The sequence below is a fragment of the Thunnus maccoyii genome, chromosome 15, assembly GCF_910596095.1.
Source record: "Thunnus maccoyii chromosome 15, fThuMac1.1, whole genome shotgun sequence".
Classification (NCBI taxonomy): domain Eukaryota; kingdom Metazoa; phylum Chordata; class Actinopteri; order Scombriformes; family Scombridae; genus Thunnus; species Thunnus maccoyii.
The window spans coordinates 2978105-3003744 of record NC_056547.1 but is presented as its reverse complement, the minus strand read 5'-3'; the positions used below and the strand labels follow the sequence as shown (position 1 = coordinate 3003744).

The 25640-nt window shown below is 39.5% G+C and overlaps 1 protein-coding gene across 6 annotated transcripts in view; it reads left to right on the top strand.

The window, feature by feature from the left end:
* LOC121913565 (protein MTSS 1-like) overlaps positions 1-25448 on the top strand; it is a 70971-nt gene extending 45523 nt beyond the window's left edge. For 3 of the 6 annotated variants that reach the window (XM_042436226.1, XM_042436229.1, XM_042436228.1), the window contains 12 exons: positions 2076-2160; positions 3592-3683; positions 5202-5276; positions 5586-5597; positions 13580-13737; positions 14920-15027; positions 17037-17134; positions 18329-18551; positions 21740-22027; positions 23411-23578; positions 23853-24012; positions 24544-25448. In XM_042436226.1, the coding sequence (XP_042292160.1) occupies positions 2076-2160; positions 3592-3683; positions 5202-5276; positions 5586-5597; positions 13580-13737; positions 14920-15027; positions 17037-17134; positions 18329-18551; positions 21740-22027; positions 23411-23578; positions 23853-24012; positions 24544-25196 (2120 nt within the window). In that variant the 3' untranslated portion in view covers positions 25197-25448. The remainder of the gene's footprint in view (positions 1-2075; positions 2161-3591; positions 3684-5201; positions 5277-5585; positions 5598-13579; positions 13738-14919; positions 15028-17036; positions 17135-18328; positions 18552-21739; positions 22028-23410; positions 23579-23852; positions 24013-24543) is intronic. The other 3 variants (XM_042436227.1, XM_042436230.1, XM_042436231.1) reach the window with 3 other exon arrangements.
* Positions 25449-25640: the final 192 nt, after the last annotated feature.

The following is a 25640-nucleotide window of genomic DNA, read 5'->3' as shown; positions in this document are numbered from 1 at the left end:
CCATCTGCCAACTGAACCGCTGCGTTTGGAAATGGATAACTACTACTACAAACTGTAACGTCCCTTTTACACTCCCGTTCTAGTTTGTGATTAACATGATCGATATTTATTTATTACCTACATCAGAGACGTTTACCTTGTGAGGCAGCTGGATTCACTAGATCACCTGAGAATCCGTCTTGACTGGCTTCAAGTTATGCACTCGTGTCAGTCAGCGTCCTACTGGCAGCTGTGTGCGTAGTTTAGGTGTGACAACAGCGAGAAGCGATAGCTAGTGATAGACGGACGGTTCATCCAATCACCTGAAAGTGTCTCTGCTTTTCTTCTCTGATGTTTCTATTTAACAAACCATCAGGTTACAGATGAACGTGGAAATTTTGTGGAACGGAAACGTCATGCAGCCACACCTTTATCCACCAGGAATGTGTGCGTGCTTGCATGTATGTGATTGGCTTCTTGCTGGATGACGTCATGTTGTGTCGCAGTAATAGTTGAACCAGGTTCTCTGCGTTGTCACACGGCTGCGTTAACGGACTGTAACCATTCAAATAAGTGTGCAGTATGTTTAACGACAAAAGTCTTCACTCGCAAAGCCTGAGATTCAATCTGGACCTCACAAAGACAGAAATACAAGAACACACACACACCCCCCCTTCGCTCCGGCTGAGAGTTCACATTCATTAACATAAAATACAAGTACGTTTGACAGATTTACAAAAAGTTAAATCAGGAGGAAGACAAACAGTAGCATGTGTGTGTTGGAGCGAGCGGTGGAGGTGTTGTTGGATCTCCGGGCTGACAGGCTGAGGTCTGCTGAACTTTTCCCCAGGAGGGAGTGTTCCGTCTGGGGGAGAGAGAGGACGACCATCTGGCCCTTTCGGATGCCTGTGGAGCTTCTTCTGCTGCTCCGACAGTCGGCTCTCAAACATACACTGAATCCCGGAGATCACCTTGACTTCTGATTTTAGTATTGATGAGAGGCAAGAGAGGGATTATTACTTAAATGAAGGATTATCAAACCTCTTTGGACGTCTAATTGTTGTCTGTACATCTGTGGTTACTGTACAAACAGGAACTGATAGCAGCTAATGCAGCCTGCATGTTCATGGTGCAGATCCACCAAAATGTAAACACTGGCAGAGCATCAGGGGTTTCAGGGGTTTCAGGGTTTGGTGTTTCTGTCTAATGCATCCGCCTTGGTGCTTTATTCTGCTGTTGACCGCATATTGTGCAGCTTATACCCTCATTTTAATGTCTTTTATGTTTATTTATGTGAGTTTTGTCCTCTTTTCTGGGTCATTCCAGTAAGGAAGTAGTTTTATATTCATATTTCGTAGTTTGTGGCCTGCAAAGTGCACACCTACAGTATAGAGAAGAAGCTGGTATTTGGATAAAAGGCCCGGTGATGTTGTTTGTACCTGGACCAGGAGCGCTCCTTTGCTAGTAAATATGAGATAAAAACCATCACTATTTACTGTCTGATTGCAACATTCAAAGCATGATGGGAACTGTAACTATCAGTACAAGACTCAGAACGTCCCGTCAACAAGGTTTTTACATCCCCAGAATACTAACTAGCCTAATATTAATCATGTAGCGTTGTGTCTTTCTGGTTCGTAACGTCAGTCTGTTCTGTATTATAACAAGGTTAAAATATTATTTCCCTGCGTGGCTTCTCGCTGTGAAGAGGAACGATGTGTTGTACTACTGGAGTCGGACTGAAAACAATGTTTTTATACTGAACTTTGCATATTTCTCATCAAACGTTGCAAGAATGAGGACGGACGTGTTTCTGGACGTTTATTTTGTGTGTCCAGGAGGATGATGCTGCATTTACCTAACTGTCATTTTATTTACTATTTTATTTCTTTTTAAATCTCTTTTTTAATCCTTTCTGCTACATTTCTCTGTTTCGTTTCGTGAAGCACATTGCACCGAATCTTTTTAGTATGAAATGTTCTATATAAATTAAGTTTTATTATTATTATTAAATGTACTTATGTGAATGTGAACAAGCTTTTAGTTTCAGTATCTGCAGTTAGAGATGGAACTTGACTGACAGATTGTCTTTTCAGGAGGAACCAGAGACATCGGTTCAGCCCTCACCAGGATGTGCATGAGGCACCGCAGCATCGAGGCCAAACTCCGCCAGTTCTCCATGTGAGTAGATCTGTGTGTGTGTGTGTGTGTGTGTGTGTGTGTGTGTGTGATGAACAGGTGTAGCATCTCCTCCCAGCTCTCCATGGCAACCTGCTCCTCCTCCTGCTTCAGCTTTCCATCCTCCATCTTGCTCTCTCTCCCTCTTCTTTCAGTACATCTGACTGCATCGTTACAGCTAAAAGTAATTATCCTGATATTATTAGATTTATGTATCAACATGAGTCTATTTTACTATTTTCACTCCTCTATTCTCTCATTCTCTCAGTCTTTCACGTCTCCTTTGCCTCCTTCTGTGATGACGTCGTTTCACCAGCCTCCTCTTTTCTCCCTTTTCTTCTTCTTCCTCCTCTTCTTCCTTTCTCTGCTTGAGTCCATTAACTCTCCCAGTATGGAAGGAGAGAGTTTGGCAGATTGAAATGAGACGATGAGACCTCCAGTCGAGCCAGTAAACAGAGACATATTCTGTAGCCGGACGATGTAAACAGACCACACACACAGGAATCCGTTATATGATGCATCAGCACATACGAACATCCACGTCATCATCCGGCTCCTCCTCCAGGGGGCCGAGATGGGATATAAAACCTGCACCGGGGTTTACTTTTACCTCCTCATTCCAATCTTGGATCATTTACACAAAATCAGCCTGAAAAAGACAAAGTTCAACACGTTTTTAGGTCCTAAAAACTGAACATTTTATTCCGTGTGGTTGTCTTAAGTGCAAACGGCCGCTTCATGAGGCTTTGTGCTCCAGAACGACGCCCCTGTCAGCAGCCGTTCACACCCGTTACAAATCACTGTTGGAAAATAAACAGGTTCATGATGTGACGGTGATGTGGTCGAGGGTTTGGTCAGGTTTAGGTTCAAAAACAACTCAATGGTGGTTTGGATCGTAAGTACTTGAAGGTTCTGGGACCTTCATTGTCAGGGTTATTATAATAATAATAATAACTGTGTTTAAAGGACGAGTTCCCAGCTTTTCAAGTGCGTCTTAAAACAACATTAAGGAGCCCAAAAGAGCAGTGAAAGAGGTTTTCCTCCTGTTCATACTGGCTGTTAGAAGAAAAACTGTGAACCCGTCGTTTAAGGTTAAGAGACGATTGAGGGTTTATACAAGGTTCAACAAGTTTAAGACTTTTTAACACCTGTTTCACGATCATACTGTCCAAAGTATGAAGGTAAACTTCACGGACGATATCACATTTTTTCAGTATTCCTTTTAGTAACCAAAATTCCCAATGATATTACAAATTAAGAGACTGTCGTAATGTCAGTCACCCAAAAACGACATAATAGCTAGTTTGAGTGAAAGACGCCATCTAGTGGTCGTAATAATTATGACCGGAGCTGTGGCGCAGTTGAGATGAAATAGTGCACACACAGCTCTAACTGTGTGTGTGTGTGTGTGTGTGTGTGTGTGTGTGTTTCCAGGGTTTTCCTGGACTGTCTGATCAACCCTCTACAGGAGCAGATGGAGGAGTGGAAGAGAGTCGCCAACACTCTGGACAAAGACCACGCCAAAGGTAGAAAAACACTCCGACACAGATCCTGTATGAACTGAAGCACAGACTCAAATGGAGACAATATATATATATATATATATATATTGTCTGTGTGTGTATTTGATTGTATAGTATGTGATGTATATAACTGTGTGAACGTATCTTTAGGTGTGTGTTGTTTCTCACAGATTGAATAGTCATCACGCAGCGTTGCACAGAGAGGAAATCTAAAGTATTGTCCTGAATATTAGACGACCCTGGTTATAAGATGTAACATGCTCTCACACTTTCCTGTCAGGCTCTTGGAAGCGTCCGGCGTGATTTTCTCTGACAGCGTCTTTTTGAGCTTCTCGTCATCTGTGACACCAGTGATTCTTGATAATTTGGTCCCTGCTGTGTTTCTGCAGTCGACTCGTGTTCACTCGTCCTCGGTGGCGGTAAAACACGTTACACGAGCCGTCAGAGGTCAAATCAGTTTATATGTAGAGAACATTTAAAAACAACAAAATGTTTATCAAAGTGCTTCACAGAGAGATGAGACTTATAATCAAATCAATATAAACATACATAATTATGAGGATCAAATGAAAACACATAAAAATGTAGAAGAGAATAAATAAAATCATGAAAACAGCAGCGTGGCACAGAAAACAAATAAATAATACAAACAGAGTGACGAGTCATGTCTTCATACTGAATATTAAAAGGCTAAAGAGGAGACACCAGCATAAAGAGAAACTGGTTAAACTGGACTTACTGAACACTCCTAACAGACTCATTATAAATGGACTTGCCTGCTAGCTTGCTAGCTTAGCAAAAATGAGTCTTTAAACAACCCATAATGCAACACTCTCTGTAAAAAATAAAGAATATCTGATGTTGTGAACACATAATCGTCTCGTCCTCTGTTATAACTCAACCTGCTATGTTTTCTTTTAGACTTTGTCGTAATAAATCTTTGGACCTTAGTTGGAAAAAGTGTCAGATCAGCTCAAGGAAAAACTTCTCTTTGGTGTCAACCACATGAACAAGACTTCTTCTTGTTCATGTGGCACCACGTTTTTCCATACGCACATGCACGCTAACAGTCCATAGTTACCAAAGGAAAAAAGATCTAATGGGTAAAAAACAAATCATGTCCGATTAGTAATCAATTAATCTACCGCTGGTGTATATTACTAGATGTGTTTTAAATGTTGTCTGTTGGTCTGCTGTTGAGCTCAAGTAATAACAGAACTTCCAGCTTCTGTTGCAGAAGTAAGAAAACCACATTCAAAATCATAATGACATTGGTAATAATGCAAGTAACCATGACAACATAAACTTACTCAGACGGGGATTTTAAAATCAAAGAAATGTTAAAAAAAAGGATGTAATATTTCTGTATTTCTGTAAATCCACACTGTTATGGATTAGAGAGAATCCAACAGTAAAGATGACGTATTTATAACTTTAGTTGATATTTATGTGTCTGTTCTACTCATAAACATGCTTCACATTAACTTTATTTCTCTGGTGCTGTTCGTGTCCTTCTTACAGAGTACAAGAAAGCCCGTCAGGAGATCAAGAAGAGATCTTCAGACACTCTGAAGCTGCAGAAGAAAGCCAAGAAAGGTTCATCATCTCTTTTCCGTTTGAGCTCAGAAATTATTATCAAATAGTCTCGTTTAGGCCGGAAACAAAACGCCGCTTCACATTTAGCCGCTCATGTGAACGTGGGCGGAATAATGTGAATGATTCAGCCATAATTAAACAGTTTGTGGTGCAGTAATCATTGGATAATTAAATCAGTGGTGTTTACAGGATGTAACATTATGAAGATATATGAGGATTTAAAAATTAATATCATGTTTTGTTTTGTTTTTTTTCTGCTGCCTCCTGCTTCCCTTCTTGTGGTGTCCAATCACACTCGTCTCTGTTCAGCTGATGTATTCGGTAAGTTCAACCTCCTCTTATTTACTTCCTTGTTCTTCTTCTATAACAGAAAACGGAGACCGGAGTCGCACTGAAGCCTTAAAAGAAAAGATTTCTATCATGTCGAGTGCTACACAACCGAACCGCAACAGAACACAGCAGGGCAGCTCACAATAACGCAGCACAGTGACTCACTACACAGCAGGATGGTATAACATACTGTATGCTAATAGAGCTGTGAAATGGGACAAGCTATTTTGGTCGCTCCTGGTTGCCGGATGTACAAAATCCCCAATAATTTCTTCCCATAGACGACGTTACGTGACTCACAGCTGGAGCAGGTCGAATCATCAGTACAAAAGATGAACAACTGTGTTAGAAAATATCTGGTTCTTTGATAAAAAGCCGCTTGAACGAGTCTGTGGACATAAAAAACTCAGGGTAAGAGTTAACCACGACTCCCAAGGTGCACTTCAGTAAGAAACATCCAATCATTGAGCTTAAAATTGTTGCGTAACTGTGTCGTTTTTGAGAAAACTGACAACACAAAAACACAATCTGCAGATTAAATCACTTCACTTTTGGATTCTGGGCCACTGATTCACACCTGTAACTGGTTTCTTCTGCATAGCAACAGTAACCAAGGCTCATGAGGTGTTCAGAGACGTCCGTCATAACAATATTTCTGTAAAACAAAACTTAAATTAAAACTGGCGGCCATGAAATGAACCACGACTAACGATTATTTCATTATCCATTAATCTGCTGATAATTTTCTCCATTAATTATTTTTTAATGTTTTTGTTGTTTGAAAAATTCCATCACAATTTCCCAGATCCTGCAGGAAATATTAGCAAATGTCCATCACAAGTTCATGGAGCTCAATGTGATGAATTGTTTGTTTTGTCTGACCAACAGTCCAAAAGTCCCAAATTTTATGATAATTTACAATTATATAAAACAGAAACATGCGGAAAAAAAAGTTTCATATTTGACAATCTGGAACCATATTTAGCATTTGTTCTTGATAAATGGCTTAAACGATTCATTAAAATTGTTATTAAATTTTCTGTTTATCCAGTAATTGACTAATCAATTAATTGACTAATCATTTAAGTTATACAATATCATAACAGCATAACACACACAACACAGAATAATGTGTCAACCAGCCTGAAACTTGTCACAATAATCCATCACATTCAGAGTGACTGACAGCTCCAGAGACTGTCGGGGTATCCGTTGTGTTGCTTTCATCTTCTGCAAAGAACCAGAAGTAACGAGTCTTCTGCCCTCAGAAACAAGTATTTCCAGTCTGGATCATCATACTGAAGTGAGTCTTATTATGATTGGAACAACCCAGTATCACCAAAGCGTTTAACACATGTCACAGTGAGCATGTGCACTAGAGTTCTCTGTTAGCTGAGACGGCTAACTTCCAGTTAGCTCTCTGCTAACTTGAATGGAGATAAAATAATTTAATCCTGCAGCTCTTCTAGACTTTCCAAATCTTATCGAACCGAATGGATCAAATTCTTATAGTGAAACGAGTCATTTCACAGGGATTGTGTGACACTCAAAACAATTTCTCCACCGTTTTACAGCTTCAACATTAGCGACAGAGTAGGCTACAGCGGCGCCTATGATGTAAGCAGGCGTCAACAGTGTTTTTGTAATAACTCTCAAAACCTCTTGGTTAGGTTTAGTGAAAGATCAGGGTTTGGGTTAAAATGATCACTTGAAACATGTTGGTACGAAGTCAAAGTTACATCCTTAAAATTAGGCAACCTTTTGTCGTCAGTAAACAGTAAACACCACAGCAATCCTTGTTACTGTTTATGGTTAGACTTCAACAGCGGGGTCAGCCCTATAAACGCTATAAAGTCCGTGACTGAGTGATGAAGTTACACCATTTGTTGGTGCCGCAACTTCCTGTATCATTTTCAAATTAAGAGCTCTCTAGAGTTTTACACACAGTCCAGCCATATATAAGGTTTTGATCTAGTCCTGTTAAAAAACCGTCCCAACTTGTGGTTGGAAACAGGAAGTGTACAGCAGTCTCCTGCAGCTAAATTCACTTTTTACCATCTAACCATCCACCCGACCCGCCTCCTCCTCATATAGACGTCATCTGAACTGTGTCACTCAGGGTCATAATAACTACGGCTGCTAGATGGATTTGTTGGCCTTGAGTATACATGTGTGTCCTCTAGTGGAACAGCAGGTGTATTACACACTTTGGCCTGATACTGAGCTGGATTGGAAACATGAGCTTGTTGTTCCTGCTGACAAAAGGACACGGAAAGCTTCCAGCTTTAAATTGAGCCTTTAAGACAAAATAAACAAGACCCGGGATTGACCCCGAGAGCAACCTCAGATGTGGTCGAGTCGCCCTCCTCGCCTGTTATTACTGCAGGAGAGGAAACTCCCTCCGCAGTGGTATGAATGTCACGAGAGAAGAAAAGAGAGAGAGAGAACGAGTTTCAAAGACTTTGTGTTGGAATGAAATGAATGTAATCAGAGAGGAAGAGAGAGAGAGAGTGAAATGAAGGAAAATAAAAGGAAAAGTCTACTGAGTTGGAATGAATGTAATGAGAGATGGAGGGAAGAGGAGAAAGAGAAATAGAGGTGGTACATGAGAAACATACACTACATGGCCAAAAGTATGTGGACAACTGAACACTACACACATGTGCTACAAGAGCATTAGTGAGTTTCACTGATGTTGGAGGTTAATGGTGTATAAACCTTTTTAAAGTTGAGCTATATTCTGCATTTTCAAGGCCAACAAACTATTAAAAACATGTTAATGAGCCACATAGTTGCACTGGATGACATGTGGCGTCTGCTTTACACAGAACTACTCTCCTGAGACTGAAAACATGATCAGTTGCGATGATGTCACTTCCTGTTTAATTTTCACGCCTGGAAATAAACATGTCGCAAGAATCCAGTAAGAGTCAACTTCATCCTTTTCTTGGTAAAGAGATGACGTTGATGTGACCCCGTGGTTATTACTGTAGCCATGACGATGAAGGCGGCCTAACTTTAACCCCCCACATGTTTCTCTGACCTTAACGAAGTGATCGTTTTATCTGATGTGTAACGGTTTTTGGAAAGTACAGACAGATGATGTCGTCCTGCTGATTACTGCTCCATAATGAGTCACATAATCGAACCACGTATCTGGAGTTTCATTTGGAGGATTTCTTGTTTTATACTCACTTGTAAGTTGAAAAGATAATTCTGGTGATTTACTTTATTTTTCTAAAGTCAAGAGGTTTTGATATGTAGCACAACAAGCTAATGAAGCTGTAAACAGAACCGTGTTCCTGCACATGCTCAGTAGCGTCTGCTTTACACAGAACTACTCTCCTGAGACTGAAAACATGATGCTGTTATTAGTCGTTTCTAAACAAACTAACGTGACCAAGCTCATAACATACACTACATGGCCAAAAGTATGTGGACAACTGAACACTACACACATGTGCTACAAGAGCATTAGTGAGTTTCACTGATGTTGGAGGTTAATGGTGTATAAACCTTTTAAAGTTGAGCTATATTCTGCATTTTCAAGGCCAACAAACTATTAAAAACATGTTAATGAGCCACATTGTTGCACTGGATGACATGTGGCGTCTGCTTTAAACAGAACTACTCTCCTGAGACTGAAAACTTGATCAGAAGAAGATATATCAGGCTTTGGATACACAAACACAATACTTGTTAGTAGATCAGTTCATTGATGGTTTGGATCCAAACATGAGATTTATTGACAATAAAGAAGCAGTAATGCATAAACACTCACACAGCAGTATCTGCTGAGCAAATATGAATATTATAGTCATAGAAAGCTGTTCTACTTCAACTGAATAAACAACAAATAAATTAAAAGCAGCTGGGCAAACAATCAAAACAAACAAAAAGAACACACACACATTTTGTGCACCGTTGTCATGTTGAAACAAGAGCGAGGCTTCCCCAAGCTGTTGACACAAATATGGAAGCACATTATTGTCTAAACTAACACTTTATTTTGTAGTATTAAGAATTCTTTTGCACTGGAACTGTATAAACCCAAGATCCCTGGTGTCCACATACTTTTGGCCATGTAGCGTGTATAACGAGAAATCAGAAATGATCTTTGCATACCTCTGAATGTGATAAGATGGAGAGAGAGAAATGGGGAAAAAAAGATAAAGTCAGAAACTCAGAATAAAACTGAGAAAAACAAGATTGAGAACAAAAAAAAAGAGGGGAATAAAGGAAAAAGAGACACAAACAGAGGAGAGTGATCTTCTTCTGCCTCTGGCGTCGTGTTGCTTGAATTCTGCGGGAAACCAGAAATAACATTCCCGTCCCTTGAAGCAACTCTTGAGCCGTCTCCTTCCTCTCTTTATCACCGGAGAGACTCTCGCCTGGAAAAGTTCAGTGAGAGAGAGAAAGAGAGAGAGAGAAAGAGAGAGAGAGAGTCTATCAGCCTGACCACAAGCAGCAGCCGGCCTCGGATCTCACTGGAGGAATGAAGAACTTTAATTACATGTTTATGTCTGTCCTGAAGTACAGAAGATGAGATTACCAAATGATCGAGAAAAAAGTAAATCCTCAAAACACTCGAAGAACAAAGAAGCAGATGATGGAAATGATTCGTTAATTAATTTCCAGCTTGTTAAATATGATCTGATTGGACACAAACAACATTTCAGTCCCGAGCTGGTTCCACTGGTTCCCACTGAAGACATAAACCTTTACAAATGCCCTCAAATATATACAGTAGTTTCATTAAAAAAGGCTCAGTAATTCCCTAAAACATCTGGGCACTGTAGTGTTTAGCAAACGTTACTCAAACTGGAGGAAATGGTGCATTTTTTGGGGACTATTTTCATTGGCGGATTAATACACATTTGGAGCTTTAGTGAGTATTTCCGGCACATTTTTTTGACAACAGTGGAGCTCTGTACTAGGGGTGTGCCTGAATATAAATACATTATTCGGCAAAGCACAAATAGTGGGGTTTAATGAATATTTGTTACATACAAATATTTTTAAAATTATTTGTTTTTGGGAAGAAAAAAAACCAAAACATGTCAAATTCCAGCGAGCAGGTCGGTTACAGTCACTACCTCAGTGTCTCTCCTCTGCTCCGCTGTGACGTCTATCAGCAGGTCTCAACGAGGGGAGTCACATCCACCTGCTACATGACGCACATTTCCTAATTTGGACATCGCTTTAATTTTCATCTTTAATTTTCTAAAATTATAAGTGTAATAAAAACAATAGGATTTTTAAACCTCTTTCCACTTTTATTCGAATACAAATAATTTTGCTGCCTCAACAAATACAAATACAAATACTGGACTCTCTGCACATCCCTACTTTGTACTTGTTAGTGAATCGATCAGTTGTTGGTTTTGGTGTTTTTCTGTTGGATTTGTTGACTGTTTGTTGAAAAATATATAGAATATAAAGTCCATGAAAGTCCAAAGAGAGGACAGGAGATGAATATCTCCATAATTATACTGACCAGTAGAAGAAACCTGATGAATGTGTTTATAATGGAAGTGATGGGAGACAAAGTCCACAAAATGTATTTAAATGTTTATCTGAAGCTTCAGATGTTTGAGTTAATCTGTCAACATTACTGGTAAAGAAAACCCTTCTTTGTGTTTCCCTGCTGAGAATAGTAACAAAAAGGGATTTTTGAGCTGAAAACTCTGTAACATTTAAAGTTATCTACTTGATTTGACTCATGTGGACGACTGAAGCTTCATATTAGCTTCACACAAACATTTAGATACATTTTCTCAGAAGGACGACTGTAGAAGAGATCTTCTGATGGTCAGTATTATTATGGAATTTTCCATCTTTTAGAGGTCACATTGGGTCAAACTCGGCTTTGAGTCACACTGTTATTCTTAATCAGAGATTAAGATGTCTTCTCCTCGAGACGTCAGCTGTCTGTGATGTTTTGGGGAAGGCAGAAACCTGTCTGATAGAGGGTATATCAGCATCTCCATGGTTACCAAGGTCAGAGGAAGCTTCCCTAAACAACACAGTCAGACGCTCGAACCAAAACTGCTGAAATTACATGACTTAAACGCTCCTTTGTTTAGAATCTAGCGAACCAGACGGACTAATTTTTCATATTGTAGGCTGATAAAGACGAGGACTCAGAGACACAGACAGCATCGGAGCAAAACACTCTGGTGTTTACTGTTTTTGGTTCTCCACTTGGCCGACTGCTTTCAATAAACATCTTCAGCATTAAGACATGAAAAGTCTTTCTCCACCGCTGACCATCAAAATATCCACAACAATTATGAACAGGAGGAGTGATTACATCAGGCTAAATATGTTGTATAATGTTTATCCGAGCATCTGTCTGTTGTTTTAAGACAGACTTGACAAATTGAGAAGCTTTAAAATAAGAAGTAGAATTAAAGGACGGTTTTATCTTATTTCTTTAACTAGATTTGTCGTTGTGTGTTCAGGTTACGGCGTCGTTACTGAGTCTACACACACACACACACAGCTGTAAAAGACGTCGTGCTGTACAGTAGCTGCAAACCTTTTAAACTGGTGATGACATGTTTAGTCTCATATACAGTAATGAAGCAGGGAAAACCTTCCTATATCACAAAGTAAACCATCAGAGCTTAAAATAAAACAGAATCCTCTTATGAAACACTTCAGAGTTTCACAAGTGCAGCTAAATGTGAGTATTCTGTAAGCAGAGGTCTTAAGATAATTAATAACCCTTCTGATAATGTTTGGTGTGTTTCAGTGATTCAGTTTCCAGCCTGAAGGAGAGAAAACTCTTTTAATTCTATAATGTGCTTTAATGGCTCGTCGGAGGCTCTTAACTATTGTTTGCAGTTTCAGAAACAGGCTTTTCCCTTCGTCAATAAAGAGTTTAGTGAAAGTGAAGTGACGTTTTCACTACTGGTTGATAATCTGTCTGTCAGCTCTTATACTGTATCTGGATTATCTTCAGTTTAAAGATTATGTCTTTGTCAGTGAAGATGAGACATAACTGACTAAATTTGTACATTGACAGACTTTCTTTCAGGAACTTTTTCTGGCATCTTTTTTATATTATTTTCTCATTGTTTTTGTGTGTCGTAGCTTTTTTTTATTGGACATTTTACAACCTTTTTTTATGAAACTAGTCCCTGTTTTATTCTCATCAACACTTTTAAAAGTTTATTCTGTGATGAGCATTAAATTATCTTTGTTGTTATTGTCATTTGAGACTCTTAACGATCTGCAGTTTAGAAACACTGAACAAAAATGTGTCTGCTGCTTGTGATCAGAACTGAAATTGATTAATTTGATTGATTGATTGGGACAGTGTGCAGTTTTAAAAACATTAAAGATGCACTGCGCCGCGGTTAGCTCGAAGCTAATTTGCATCCGTAGTCCCCCGCAATCAAAACAAACAACAACACAACAACAAACAGTACAAAGCAAAAACAAACAAACAAACAAACAAAAAACACACAGAACACACCCTACAAAATACAAAACTACACACGACAGCACATCACATACACCCAATTAAAAATGAATAATGTAAACTAGACTCAGTGGTCACACAGCTGATTCGTCTCTAGTCGACTGTTTTGATTACTTGATTCATCTATTTTTCAAATTGCAGAAAATTAATCTGCAACAAATGTTTATTTTCATGCAAAAATACCAAAAAGCTTCTCAAATGTGAAGATTTGTCTGCATATCTTTGCAATTTGAAGTATTATTCAGACAAAACAAGTAAAAGTCACTTTGGGTTCTGGGAAGTTATTTCAGGAATTTATAGTATTTTCTGACATTTTTTAGATGCAACAAATAATCAGTAAATTGTGAAAATAATCTGCAGATGAGCCAATAATGAATAAATAATAATAATAATAATAATTCAATGTGACATTTGCAGCTGCTGTCTAATAACTTTCCGTGTATCCATGGCAGCACATGCTCTTAGTTTTTATGTGTGTGTCCAGGCCGCGGAGACATCCAGCCGCAGCTGGACAGCGCCATGCAGGACGTCAGCGATAAATATCTGCTGCTGGAGGAGACGGAGAAGCAGGCGGTGAGGAAGGCGCTGGTGGAGGAGAGGAGTCGGTTCTGCTGCTTCGTCTCAATGCTGCGGCCCGTCGTGGTCAGTAATCTTTCAAACAGTCAGATGTTTTAATAATAAAACAAATGATTACTGAGGACAAGACTGTCAAAGCTGTTTCACATACAGAACTACATATGAGTTCAAAACTGTTTAAATCTAATTGGGAGTTGCGTCAATCGCCAATTAATCAGAAACACAGAAAGTTTAATTTATCCAGTTAGAAGTGAGACTATAAATATAAACGGCTACATGATCAGCTGCTAATAAAACATATGTTGGTGAAACTGAAGGGAGACATGAGACAAACATTCACTGATGGACTTTTCTTCATTTATTGGTATTAATAAGATAAATAAAACATTAACTTTCTCAGAAAACAAAAAGAGACTTTCTGGATCATCTCAGAAGTTTTCAGCCAAGGAAGTTTTGCTGTTCTTAATTGTATTAACAGTTAAAAATATTTACCCAGATTTTTCATTATATCCTTATTTGTATTTATCACTTAATGTTTATTTGTATAGGGACATGTTGGCCTATATAACATGACCTAATGCTACATACCACAACATTTATAGCCTAGACTAGCTTGTAATTGTAATTTAAAATACATAAAATACATGGAATATGGTGACTGTGGGATTATTTTTGCTGTTTATGATTCATGTTGTTTGTGCCGGAGGTTCATCATCATCATCATCATTTAGAGGCTGATCATCACTGTGTCGAGCTCTCATTGGATAACTGATGAGGATTCACTCAGTCTTCTTATAGAGTTTATACAGTATTATAATCTGTTTTGACACATCCTGTAAATGATACTGATGTCTTCCAGTTAGTCGTCTTACTGTTGCTGAGTGGTTCTTCACGTTCACGTCTGTCGTGGTCGATGACACATCCAAACGTCAGATTAGAAAAAATGACATCAGAGGTTTTTAGGAGTGAAACTAGTCGAAGCAGCAGCAGCAGCAGCAGCAGCAGCAGCAGCAGCAGCAGCAGCAGCAGCAGCTCTGTGAAATGTGGCAACACTTCAGACAAAAACGCCTGCCTGTAGATCTGTAAGGTTATATCTAGAAACTTCTCAAACCACTCCTGCATTATGTCATGACTTCTCTGTCTATCTGCATGCTCGGTGTATAATCCAAACATGCAAAACATGGCTGAATGCACAACTGCTGCAGATTTAAGGGCCTGTTGATGTTTGTGTGTGTGTGTGTGTGTCAGGAGGAGGAGATGTCCATGCTGGGGGAGATCACACACCTGCAGACTCTGACCGATGACTTGAAGACACTAACCATGGACCCACACAAGCTTCCCGCCTCCAGCGAGCAGGTACAACACAGACCTGTGTGTCTGTAATTATTTCACTTATTTGGTAAAATGACAAGAAGCCTTTTTTCAAGAACCACACTACATATTTACTTACAGTTCTTCAGGTTCTGTTCTTCAGCACATTCAGTTTGAAATAAAATAGTGAGTCACAGTTTAACACCAGACGGTTACAGCAGCTCGACTTTAAATCCTTGGCACAGTGAATTCCAGCTTCTGCCCTCCGGACGGAGGTTTATGGTTCCAAGGTGGAGAACAAAGCCGTATAAAAATAGCTTTGTTCCAGCAGCCGTCAGTCAGATGAACAAGATGCAGCAACGTTCCACAGATGCTGCAGAAGCAATGTTTATTTATTTATTTTTACTTTGTATTTTACCTTATTTATTCTAGTGATTATGTATTTTTATGTTTTTATTGTTATTCCTTTCTTTTTTTAAAGCCTTGAGCACTTTATCATGTTTGTCTGTTCCTGTCTTCTGCTGCAGAACAAATCTACCTACATGTACAAATAAAGTAACCTGAATCTGAAAATAGTGGATGAAACATTGGACATTAAAGAGCCGAGTCTCAGCTTTAATTTGAGTCAGTTTACATCAGTATAGAAAGTACTGTGTGGGAGATACTGGATAGACATTCTAGCAATATTTTATAATAATTTTTTTTTTTTTTTTTTTTTTTTTTACAATAGTTGGACTGTAAAAATGCAGAAAATGTTAACAGTAAATATCTGTATTTTTTTTTTAAATTCTCTGTAGAATAAAGAAAGGATTTTTTACTGTTATTTGACGCAAACTGACTTTCTACCATTTTTTAATATTTATTTTTTTACATTTTTTATACATTGAATTTAAAGTTTTGCTGTAAAAAAACAGAAAATTGCCTTAATTTTACATTCAGTGATAGGATGTGTATTTTTTGTATTTTTTACATAGGATTCAATGTAATTTAACATTCAAGACCATTAATTGAATAATCCTGTTAAAAAAAAAACAACTATAATATGCCATTATTTTAATTTACAGATTACAGCCTTTATTTTATGGTGAATATATTTAATAAAAATAATTTACTGTGTTTTTATGGTATTTACACTTAATGTAGAAAAAACAAAAAAACTGTAAAATAATACAGTAAATTTCTTTTTTTTTTTTTTACAGTGTAGTTTAACACTTAGTGGCTAAATTGCAAGAGTTCAAAAGTAATTGGACACTCGGCTATTAAACACAGTTCTTTCTACTTACTGGCTGGACTGAATGTTTTTACTGTTATCTACAAATCACTTAAACATCACTGCCAACCTTGTTTCAAACTATCCTACATTTTAAAATATTCACCTTTTGAGCCGCCTCTTGCTTTCAGATATTTCAGTTGCACTATTAAATTAAAGTGAAACATTTGGTCAACTTCCTCTTTGTTGAAGTTAACGTGAAATTACAGTAAAGATGCAGGCAGGGACTATTTTCTCTGTGAGGCTTTCAAAGACATCTGAGAAATAAATCTTTGAATTGACGAGTTGTGTTATTGTAGAAACAGTAACACAAAGTATACAAGACAAGTATATCGATTTACATAATGAACCACAACTGGCTCAGCAACAGTTCTAACTCAGCGTCCTTCAGGATATACGAGGTCCTGATCTCGACGGAGCCCAGACACGCTGCCGAGGAAGCTCATTTTCAACCGCAGCTTCATTATTCTGGCTGAACTCCTGAATCGTAGGTGAGGGTTGGAAAGCAAATTGACCATTAAATTGACGGTTAACCGCAACATGTTTCCCTCATTAAAAAAGACCCTGAGATACAGCAGCACTGATCCATTTCCTGGCGTAGTCTGAGGCCAATAAAACTTCCCCAGAAACCCAAACTCAACCCAAAAAAATGTTTTCATCTGAGAACACAGAAGCTGTCTGCTGATCCAGACTGCAGACGGTGGTTTTTTACCTCATAATTTCATTCCAAGGTTTTGTTTTATTTTCTCAGAAAATCATTGAACTCAACTTTCTTTCTCTCCAGGTAATCGTAGACCTGAAGGGCTCAGAGTGCACCTGGTCCTACCAAACCCCACCCTCGTCGCCGAGCACCACCGTATCCAGGAAGTCAAGCATGTGCAGGTTGGTTACCATGGCCACAGCAAAGTGCTAATCATCAAGCTAAGGGGGCTGGTACATGTAGTCTTTTATCCTGCCTGTTGCTCTGCTGCCTCCCTGTGGCTCAACAGTGGAACTGCAGATTACTGACTTGCTCTTATTGATTAGTTTAATCAATATTTCTGATAGAAATCAGGTTCTTTAAAGAGGAAGAAGTATTTCTGTACTCTGAGAAGAGCAACAAGTGATCATTTTGCTGCTTTTCTACCTCTGGATTGCATCTGAGCAGGAATATTTTAATAGTTCTTAATGATAGCAGTGATTTTTTGGGTTTCTGGTCCAGCCTTGAAGAAACTGGTTTAGTCAAGTTCATTGTGGTCTGGCAGCATCGGTTTGGGTTTAAAGACTTTGCATCTGAATTTTTTATTGGAAAAATATGGTGGCTGTTTTGAAACATTTGTGAAATTTCTCTTAAAAATCAAAGTAAAACTCCACCGCTGTGAACCGTTTGGACTCAGTCGATTCTTTTTCAGACCTTAAATGTCCTGAAAACTTTGCTCACAAGATTTTCAAATGATACCTGCACACAGTAGACGCACTTTGCACTTCAAATGGATCAATTTAACCGGCTGTTACTTAGGTGTTTCAGTAGAGTTAAAGGAATAGTTGAGAGATTTTGAGAAATACACTTATTTACATTCTTGCAGAGAGTTACATGAGATGATTGACTCTCATATCTGTCTGCTGAAGCCGTTTAACTCAGCTTAGAATAAAAACAGGAAACAAGAGGGAAACATCTGTCCAGACTCTTTCTACAAGAAGGTTACCAGAACCTGTAAAGCTCATCGATTAACTTGTCAAATCATGTTTGTCTGTACAAAAACTCAAAGTGTAAAGATGTCAGTTTGTGGTTGTAGGGGTGTTATGTGACAGACTGTCTCTCCCACCATAAAACCACAACTTGTCGTTACCTTCAGTTAGAGCCAGGCCAAACGTTTCCCCTCTGTGACCAATCTTCATGCTAAGCTAAGCTAAGCTAACCAGCTTTTATATTTACAGACATGAGAGCGGCATCGATCCTCTTCTCTACAGTAGTAGAAAAAAAAAAAGTTGAACTATTCCTTTAATGTAGATATGATGTCCTGGGAACTTCTCTGTGACGTCTTGTCCGTCTCTCCTCTTCCTCCTCTTCCTCCTCTTCCTCTCTCCGTCCTACAGCAGCCTGAACAGCGTGAACAGTAGCGACTCTCGCTCCAGCGGCTCCCACTGTCACTCGCCCACCTCGCATTTCCGTTACCGAGCCTCCTCTTCCTCCTCCTCGGCGCTCCCTCAGCAGACGCCGGCCCGCCTCTCCTCCGTCTCCTCCCACGACTCCGGCTTCATCTCCCAGGATGCCTTTCAGTCCAAATCCCCTTCACCCATGCCTCCAGAAACCTCGCAGGTACACACAGTTGAGTTTATGAAGTTTGACTGAGAAAAGAGGGAAACAAAACCGGGATGAAGACGATATATCTCCGTTATATTCTGATCCTCCTTCTACCTGTGATGCCGTTCATTCATTAGCTTCAAGCAGCTGCTCATCTGAGAGTGTATGTGTGTGTGTGTGTGTGTGTTTGCTGAGTCACTCCAGCTAACACAAGGTCTTGTGAAGCCAGACGCCAGAAGTAAAATGTTTTTAAAGTCTCATTTAGTTTAATTAATGCTAAAAACGTCTTATATTATGATAAATCAGCCATATAGAGGTGAGGTTCACATGCGATGGGCATTCAAGAGCTTATTCTTCAACTATAAACATCCTGTCTAGCTCATTTCATGCTCATAATTTAAGGAAATCTTATCAAAAATGTGTATTTATGTTATGAGTATCATTCTCCAGTATATCAATATCAGTATTATATGGTATGTAGGAAGCCTCCTACATGATTTTAACTTCATCTCGTCCCTAAAACAGCCTGAACTTTAGCTGATAATTGTTGCATAGACATTCATTTTAATAAATACTTCACCTTAATTAACACCGTGATTGTAATTTGGTTACATATTGATCTTTCCAGTCATCATTTCTTGAGCCTCTTATCATCTTCATGATTGATGGTGTTCATGTTTCATCTCATTTGTTCTTCTAATCTTGAGAAGATACTGTAATTATAATCTCACCTCTGACCTTAACTTCAACCATCACAGATACATGTTTAACTTCAGGTTTTAGTCTAATCTGAACCTAAACTGGACACTAAAACCGATCCTTACCCAGTATGAGGACTGAACTAAATCTTCCATCATTGAGATGATTCATTGTTGTTTTAGACCTTGAAAAGTGAGAAGTACAACATTCTAAAACACATAAAGCTCTAAAAAAAAAAAAAGGAAAACTTCCCAAAAACGTCAGACTTGACAAAGAAGTAGCATCTATTAGTTTCTGATCTATTATTTCCCCAATTTAGCATTTATAAGCACCATATAAACATGAAATAAATGGTTTATAACACACTAAAATGTAGTTCTCAGCAGCTAAAAGGTGATTTTTAATTGATTATTAATGTACAGTATTTGTCAGCAATTATAACTTATAGGATATTTTATTACATCTGTGTTCTGTGTAATTCATTCATCTGATTATACAGCAAGTCTCTACTTATAGTTATAGCTGCTGACAAAAGCATTAATAAACACATATCTGCTTATAACTATATTATAGTGTTATAAACCATTTATTAACTGTTTATATATGTTTACAAACACTAATTAAAGGCTCTTAAAGTGTTTTAGAATAATATTAGAATAAATGCTTCAGTGCTGAATTTCATTCCAACATGTGATACCTTGATAATCTTATTAAAATAATTCTTGGCAAAAATTGAGCAAAATACGACATTTTGTTAAAAACATCAGTCAATTTTACTGTTTTACTGACTGAACAATTATCTTATTACACACAATCTGTCTGTATATTTATATTTGTGGATGAATGTTGTGTATTTATGAAATGATGTGTTGTATTGTGTCTGGTTCTCACAACCTTCAGCTTCTCATTTCACCTGCTGAACCTGCTTCTGCTTCATTGATCACCTCTATGTGCTGCAACAGCTGCTTTGTCTGTTGTTTTGTAAATCTCGCTGATTCTTCTGCTTCTGCATCTCTCTGCTGGACTGAATTACAGGATGACGTTGTGGTTATTTATCTGTGTAGTCGTAACAGGCTTTCTGCTTTCTTCTGTCTGTGTGTTTCTGTCTTTTTGTCTGTTTTCTTGCATCCTGCAAACGGCTGACTGTGTGTGTGTGTGTGTGCGTGCGTGTGTGCGTGCGCGCTCTCTGCATGGCTCTGCTGTAGTCGTGTGTGTCTCCTTTATCCTCTCAGTCTGTCAATGACGAGCCTTCCTCTTCTTCCTCCACCTCTTCCTCACCCTCACACCATGAGCCCCCTTCTGGGCTGCAACAGGTGAACATCAACACATGAACACACACACACACACACACACACACACACACACACACACACACTCACACTGTTAGGTTTTTGGGTCGGTCTGTTTTTGTCGTCACGTGTTTAAAGGTGCAACATGAAGCTTTTAAGCATCATAACTAGACAAACATCACTTCTTATATTATTTACATTTCTTTTTGTTCTCATTAGTATTTGAACACAGAAACCAGCTGCAGCTTCATTTGAGCCTTTATGGGTTTAATATTAGTTGATATAATCTGCCGACAGTTATGCTGCTTTAATGTTTTCTACATTGTTCTTTGCTAACAGAAAAAAATAAGAAAAATAAAATGTTTAATAGATTTTTCAGCATCAAAGCGTAGTTCATGTGAGTCTTTGTCCTCTAGTAGTAAAATAGATGAAACACAGTCCTGCCAATAGTTTCCCCAATAAAAACAGCAAAACACTAGAAAAAGCAGCGAAGAAGAAATCTGCAAGCTAGTAAACATTAACAATACAGGATTTAAAACACTTCTACAAAAAAAAAAGGCTTTGCAGATGTTTTATGAGGTAAGAAATGCAGTCAACAGTTAAATTAGATCTCAATGATACAAACAGTGTATTTTGGTGAGTAAAACTCAATAAAAACAAGAAATATAAAATAGAAATCTACAATTAAAATGTGTTTTAAACTGAAAGGAGCTGTTAGAGTTTATATTGAAGAGAATGGGAGGTACATATATTGATAGGGAATGTGCAAACCATGTTAGATGTGGTGGTTTAACAGATATGTAAATAATGTAATTTTTAACTTAATGTAACATGTAGTGTCCATGAGGAGGGTCCTGGGCCTTGTTGATGGGGCTGCAGTCGGGAAGTTTATGTCCAGGTTGGGAGGGGTCGTCCATTAAACACCGTAAGGTACCTTTAAGCTAAGAGGAAACACAAATCAATGGGGAAATACAACCAGCTATCAGTAATCAACCCTAGAACTGACAATAAAACTAAATAATTACACAAATAAACCAGTTTAAAGTGTTTTAAAGGTTTCTGCTGCAGTTTTAAGACGTTAAATTCAGATTGTAGAAGTTGTCTCCTGCTACATGTTGCATCTTTTACTCCTGTACGTTATGTTTTCACATCCTCAGCAGTCTTGTCTTCATTAATTTTTGATTTTTTTTTTCTCCCTCACTCATTCACCTTCAGTTGTCAAATGGTTTTGACCATCACGCTGCCCTCTGTCTGCACGGAGCGGTACTGCAGCCCCAGGATACCCACCTCCACCCTTCATACTTCACCTACTCCTCCTCCTCCTCCTCCTCCTCCTCCTCCACCACCACCACCACCACCTCTCCCATCTCCTCGCCCTCCTATTCGTCTGTTTCTCCCATGTGGCCGTGGTCTCGTTCAGGCTCCGGCCTGTCGGGAGACTTCCCGCCCCTCTGCTCCTCGGGGCTCGGAACGGTCCCGTCATCCAGAATCCCGTCCTGGAAGGTTTGATCCTCAGTCTCCCCGATGTCCTCCTCCTGTCTTCACTTTTAATGCTTTCTGTTTTATAGTAACTTTTCTCAAGTTCATGCATGCAGTCTTAGTTTCTGTCTTCTTGGCTTTTCTGTAGCTAACTTGAAAGCAAACAGGATAAATTTCATCTTTTCATCTGTTTTCTTTCATCTCATGTCCTCATCAGTCTGTCAGCTTCATAACACACAAGCAGACCTTAAAACAACACTAACAACACTACGAACCCTCCACAGAAAGCCTTCCTCATTCAGCTCTCTACTGTTATAACACTGGTTAAAACTAATAGTTTTGACATGCTGGGAAATATGTTAATTCACTCTCTTGCCAGGAGCTGGATGAAAAGGTAAATCCGATCCTTCCGTCTGTACGCTAAACATGAAGCCCGAGCCAGCAGGTGATTACCGTTAGCTTAGCTTAGCAAAAAGGCTGGAAGCAGGGAGAAACAGCTCGCCTGGTTCTGTCTAAAGCTGAAAATATCTGCTGACTAGAACCTCTAAATATTACTAATAAAAGCATATCTTTTTTGTTTAAGCCATACAAACAGAAATGTTAAACTGTTGTGGTTTTATTTGGGTCTTGTTATCTTTGTGAAGTTGCCAAAACACCAGTGGAGACTCCAGGAAGTGACTGTTCCCAACTCTGAAACAGTCCAGCACACCCTCGGATAGAGCCAAGCTAACCGTTTCCCCGGTTACAACCTTTTCGCTACGCTAAGCTAACAAGTTACTGGCTGTAACTTCGTATTTACTAAACAGATCTGAGCGAAGTATCCAACTTCTCATCCAACTGTTGGCAAGACAGCGAACAAGCTTATTTCCCAAAATATCAAACTACTCCTTCATTTAGAATTAATGGTTGTAGTTTGATTGTAGTTCAAATTCCAAATACTTTACTAAACCAAGTTTTCACTGATGTTTGGTCTATAACAACATTAACAGTTTATTGTTTTAGTGAATTATGCAGAAATACCAAATATTTGCTAGCTACAGCTTCAAAATGCTAATGTCAGCTTATTTTTGTGGTTCATATATTATCAGATGAATAATATGGATTTTTCAGCTGCTAATTTAACCTGATCTTTAGTAATTTGTGATGTGTATTTATTATTATAGCTTCACAGTTGGTTGTTTTCAAACTTAACACGCTTGTCCTTTTTTCTAATCTTGTCTTAATCAATGGATTAAAGCGACTAATCATTCAGTCTATAAAATGTCAAATTAATAAATTCTAATCTAAAGTCACAGGAGCTCAAACAGCCCAATAATAACTCTAAAAACAGATTAAATTAACAGTTGTAACTGAGAAAAGCAGCAAAGAGTAAAGCAGCGTTGTTTCGGGTCGTGTCTTCCTGTGTAGGACTGGGCTAAACCGGGCCCGTATGACCAGCCCATGGTCAACACCCTGAAGAGGAACAAGGACAGGAGAGAGACTACAGATCCCAGCAGCCACCACGGCACTGATGTCACCACACCAGGGGAAGAGCCTCAAGGGGTTAAAGGAAGCCCCTCTGTGATATCGCCTAAGGTCAGATGGTGTTTTTTTTAAAAGACATGTTCTATTTAGGTAAACACGGACCCGTTAAAAGTCACATGACCTACTGGCAGCTGTTAGACTGGACACAGCTTCGGGTTATTGGTTTGACATCATCTGGTACGAGATGCAAAACAAATCCAAATGGACTGTAGAATGACATTTCAGGCGTCTTGGTGCTGTCAAATAGCAAATCACAGACAAAACAAACTAATAATATACTGTGTGTGTGTGTGTGTGTGTGTGTGTGTGTGTGTGTTGATCCAAGCAGGAGGACCGGGAGGCCCATGAGGAGCTGGCCAGAGCCCTGGCCCGAGGCCTTCAGCTGGACATCCACGGATCCAGCAGAGACTCACTGCAGGGCTCCAGCGGCTACAGCAGCCAGACCAACACACCCTGTTGCTCAGAGGACACCATCCCCTCACAAGGTGCACACACACACACACACACACACAAATACACACTTACTAACAAGTCATGCTTCCATTAAAGTAGATAGTAGTAGCTAGTTTAGTTTATGCACTACATAGATGATGGGAATGTGTTTGCTGAATCAGGGGCAACCAGAACTTTTAAACTAATTCATAAGAAGAGTTGCGTAACGATGGGATAGAGTCAATATTGGTGTCAATGTGATACCTGAATTTCAGCACAGATACCAAAACGATATATTTTCTATACCTTTAGTTTAAGGTAAAAAAAGATACATTTGTTTAATTTCAGCCAAAATAATGTCTGATATTAGCAAAATTATTTAAATCATGAAATATCTAATTAAGAAAAAATAAACAAGACTAAAAATCTAAAAAAGCATTTGAATGATTGATTTTGATACTTGCTGACACATTTTTTTCAAGTATTGAGGTGTGATACCCAGTCATTCCCCAAATCCACTGAAAAAAACAACTGAAATTCAACTGAACTTTTAGGATACTGAAACTGTTCTCTGGTCTTTACAGTATCAGACTGTGATTACTACTCGGTGGGAGTGGATCAGGAAGGCGAACAGCAGCAGTCAGACTTCGATAAATCCTCCACCATCCCCCGGAACAGCGACATCAGTCAGTCGTACCGCCGCATGTTCCAGTCCAAACGCCCCGCCTCCACTGCTGGCCTGCCCTCCAACCCCTCCGCCATCGTCACCCCGGGAGTCGCCACCATTAGACGGACACCGTCCTCCAAACCCAATCTGCGGCGCCCCTCTGGGGGTCTTAGCTTGGGCCCCATCCCCATCAAGCCACCCATGATCCCAGTCAAGACCCCCACTGTGCCTGATCATCCGGGTTTCCCCAGCAGGGCGGCGTCAGAAGATGGCAGCACACCACGAACCCCACTAAGCCCCCCAACCACGCCTCTGTCACCAGGTGGCAGCGGGCCGTCGTCATCGAAGTCCAGTCTCTGGGAGAACCAGCACCAGGGCGAAGGGTCAGATCCTCCCACCCCACCGCCGCAGCCCAGCGGTCGGGTGTCAGAGTGGGAGCGCCGGCCTCTCCCAGAGCTTCTGGAGGAGACAGAATACGGCGAGGTGGAAGACTTTCTCGTGGCTATCCGACGAGGCGTCAGGCTCAAGAAGACGACAACCAACGACCGATCGGCACCGATTATTCACTGAGACGGGAAAGGTTGGTTCGACTTGCGGCATTTCGCGTCCCCGGCTGAAGTTCAGTAATTATGCTCTCAACGGGGCACCAAATGACCACGGCTAAATACCTGCAAATCAAAAGTATGACATCAGCTGAATGCCAAGCGAAGGAGGGAAGTTGCCCAGAGACTCTGATCAAGGATCAGTTTTGAAATTTCCACGCAAAAAGGATGTTTCACCGAGGTGTAGTGAGTTCAATACGGATATTTTGATTGAAAAGTTGAAAAAAAATGCAACAAATTCTCCATTTGTAATTTTGTGTTTGTGAATTACCAAAACTAGCTGTTGACAGTGATGTGGCTCAGAGAAAAGTGAGACCACCAAACCAATGGGAGAGCAGGTTCCTTGTTTGAAAGTGCTAAAGGAGTGTTTGTGTTGACCAGTTCTTGTGGTCTTGTTGGAGGAAAAACCTCT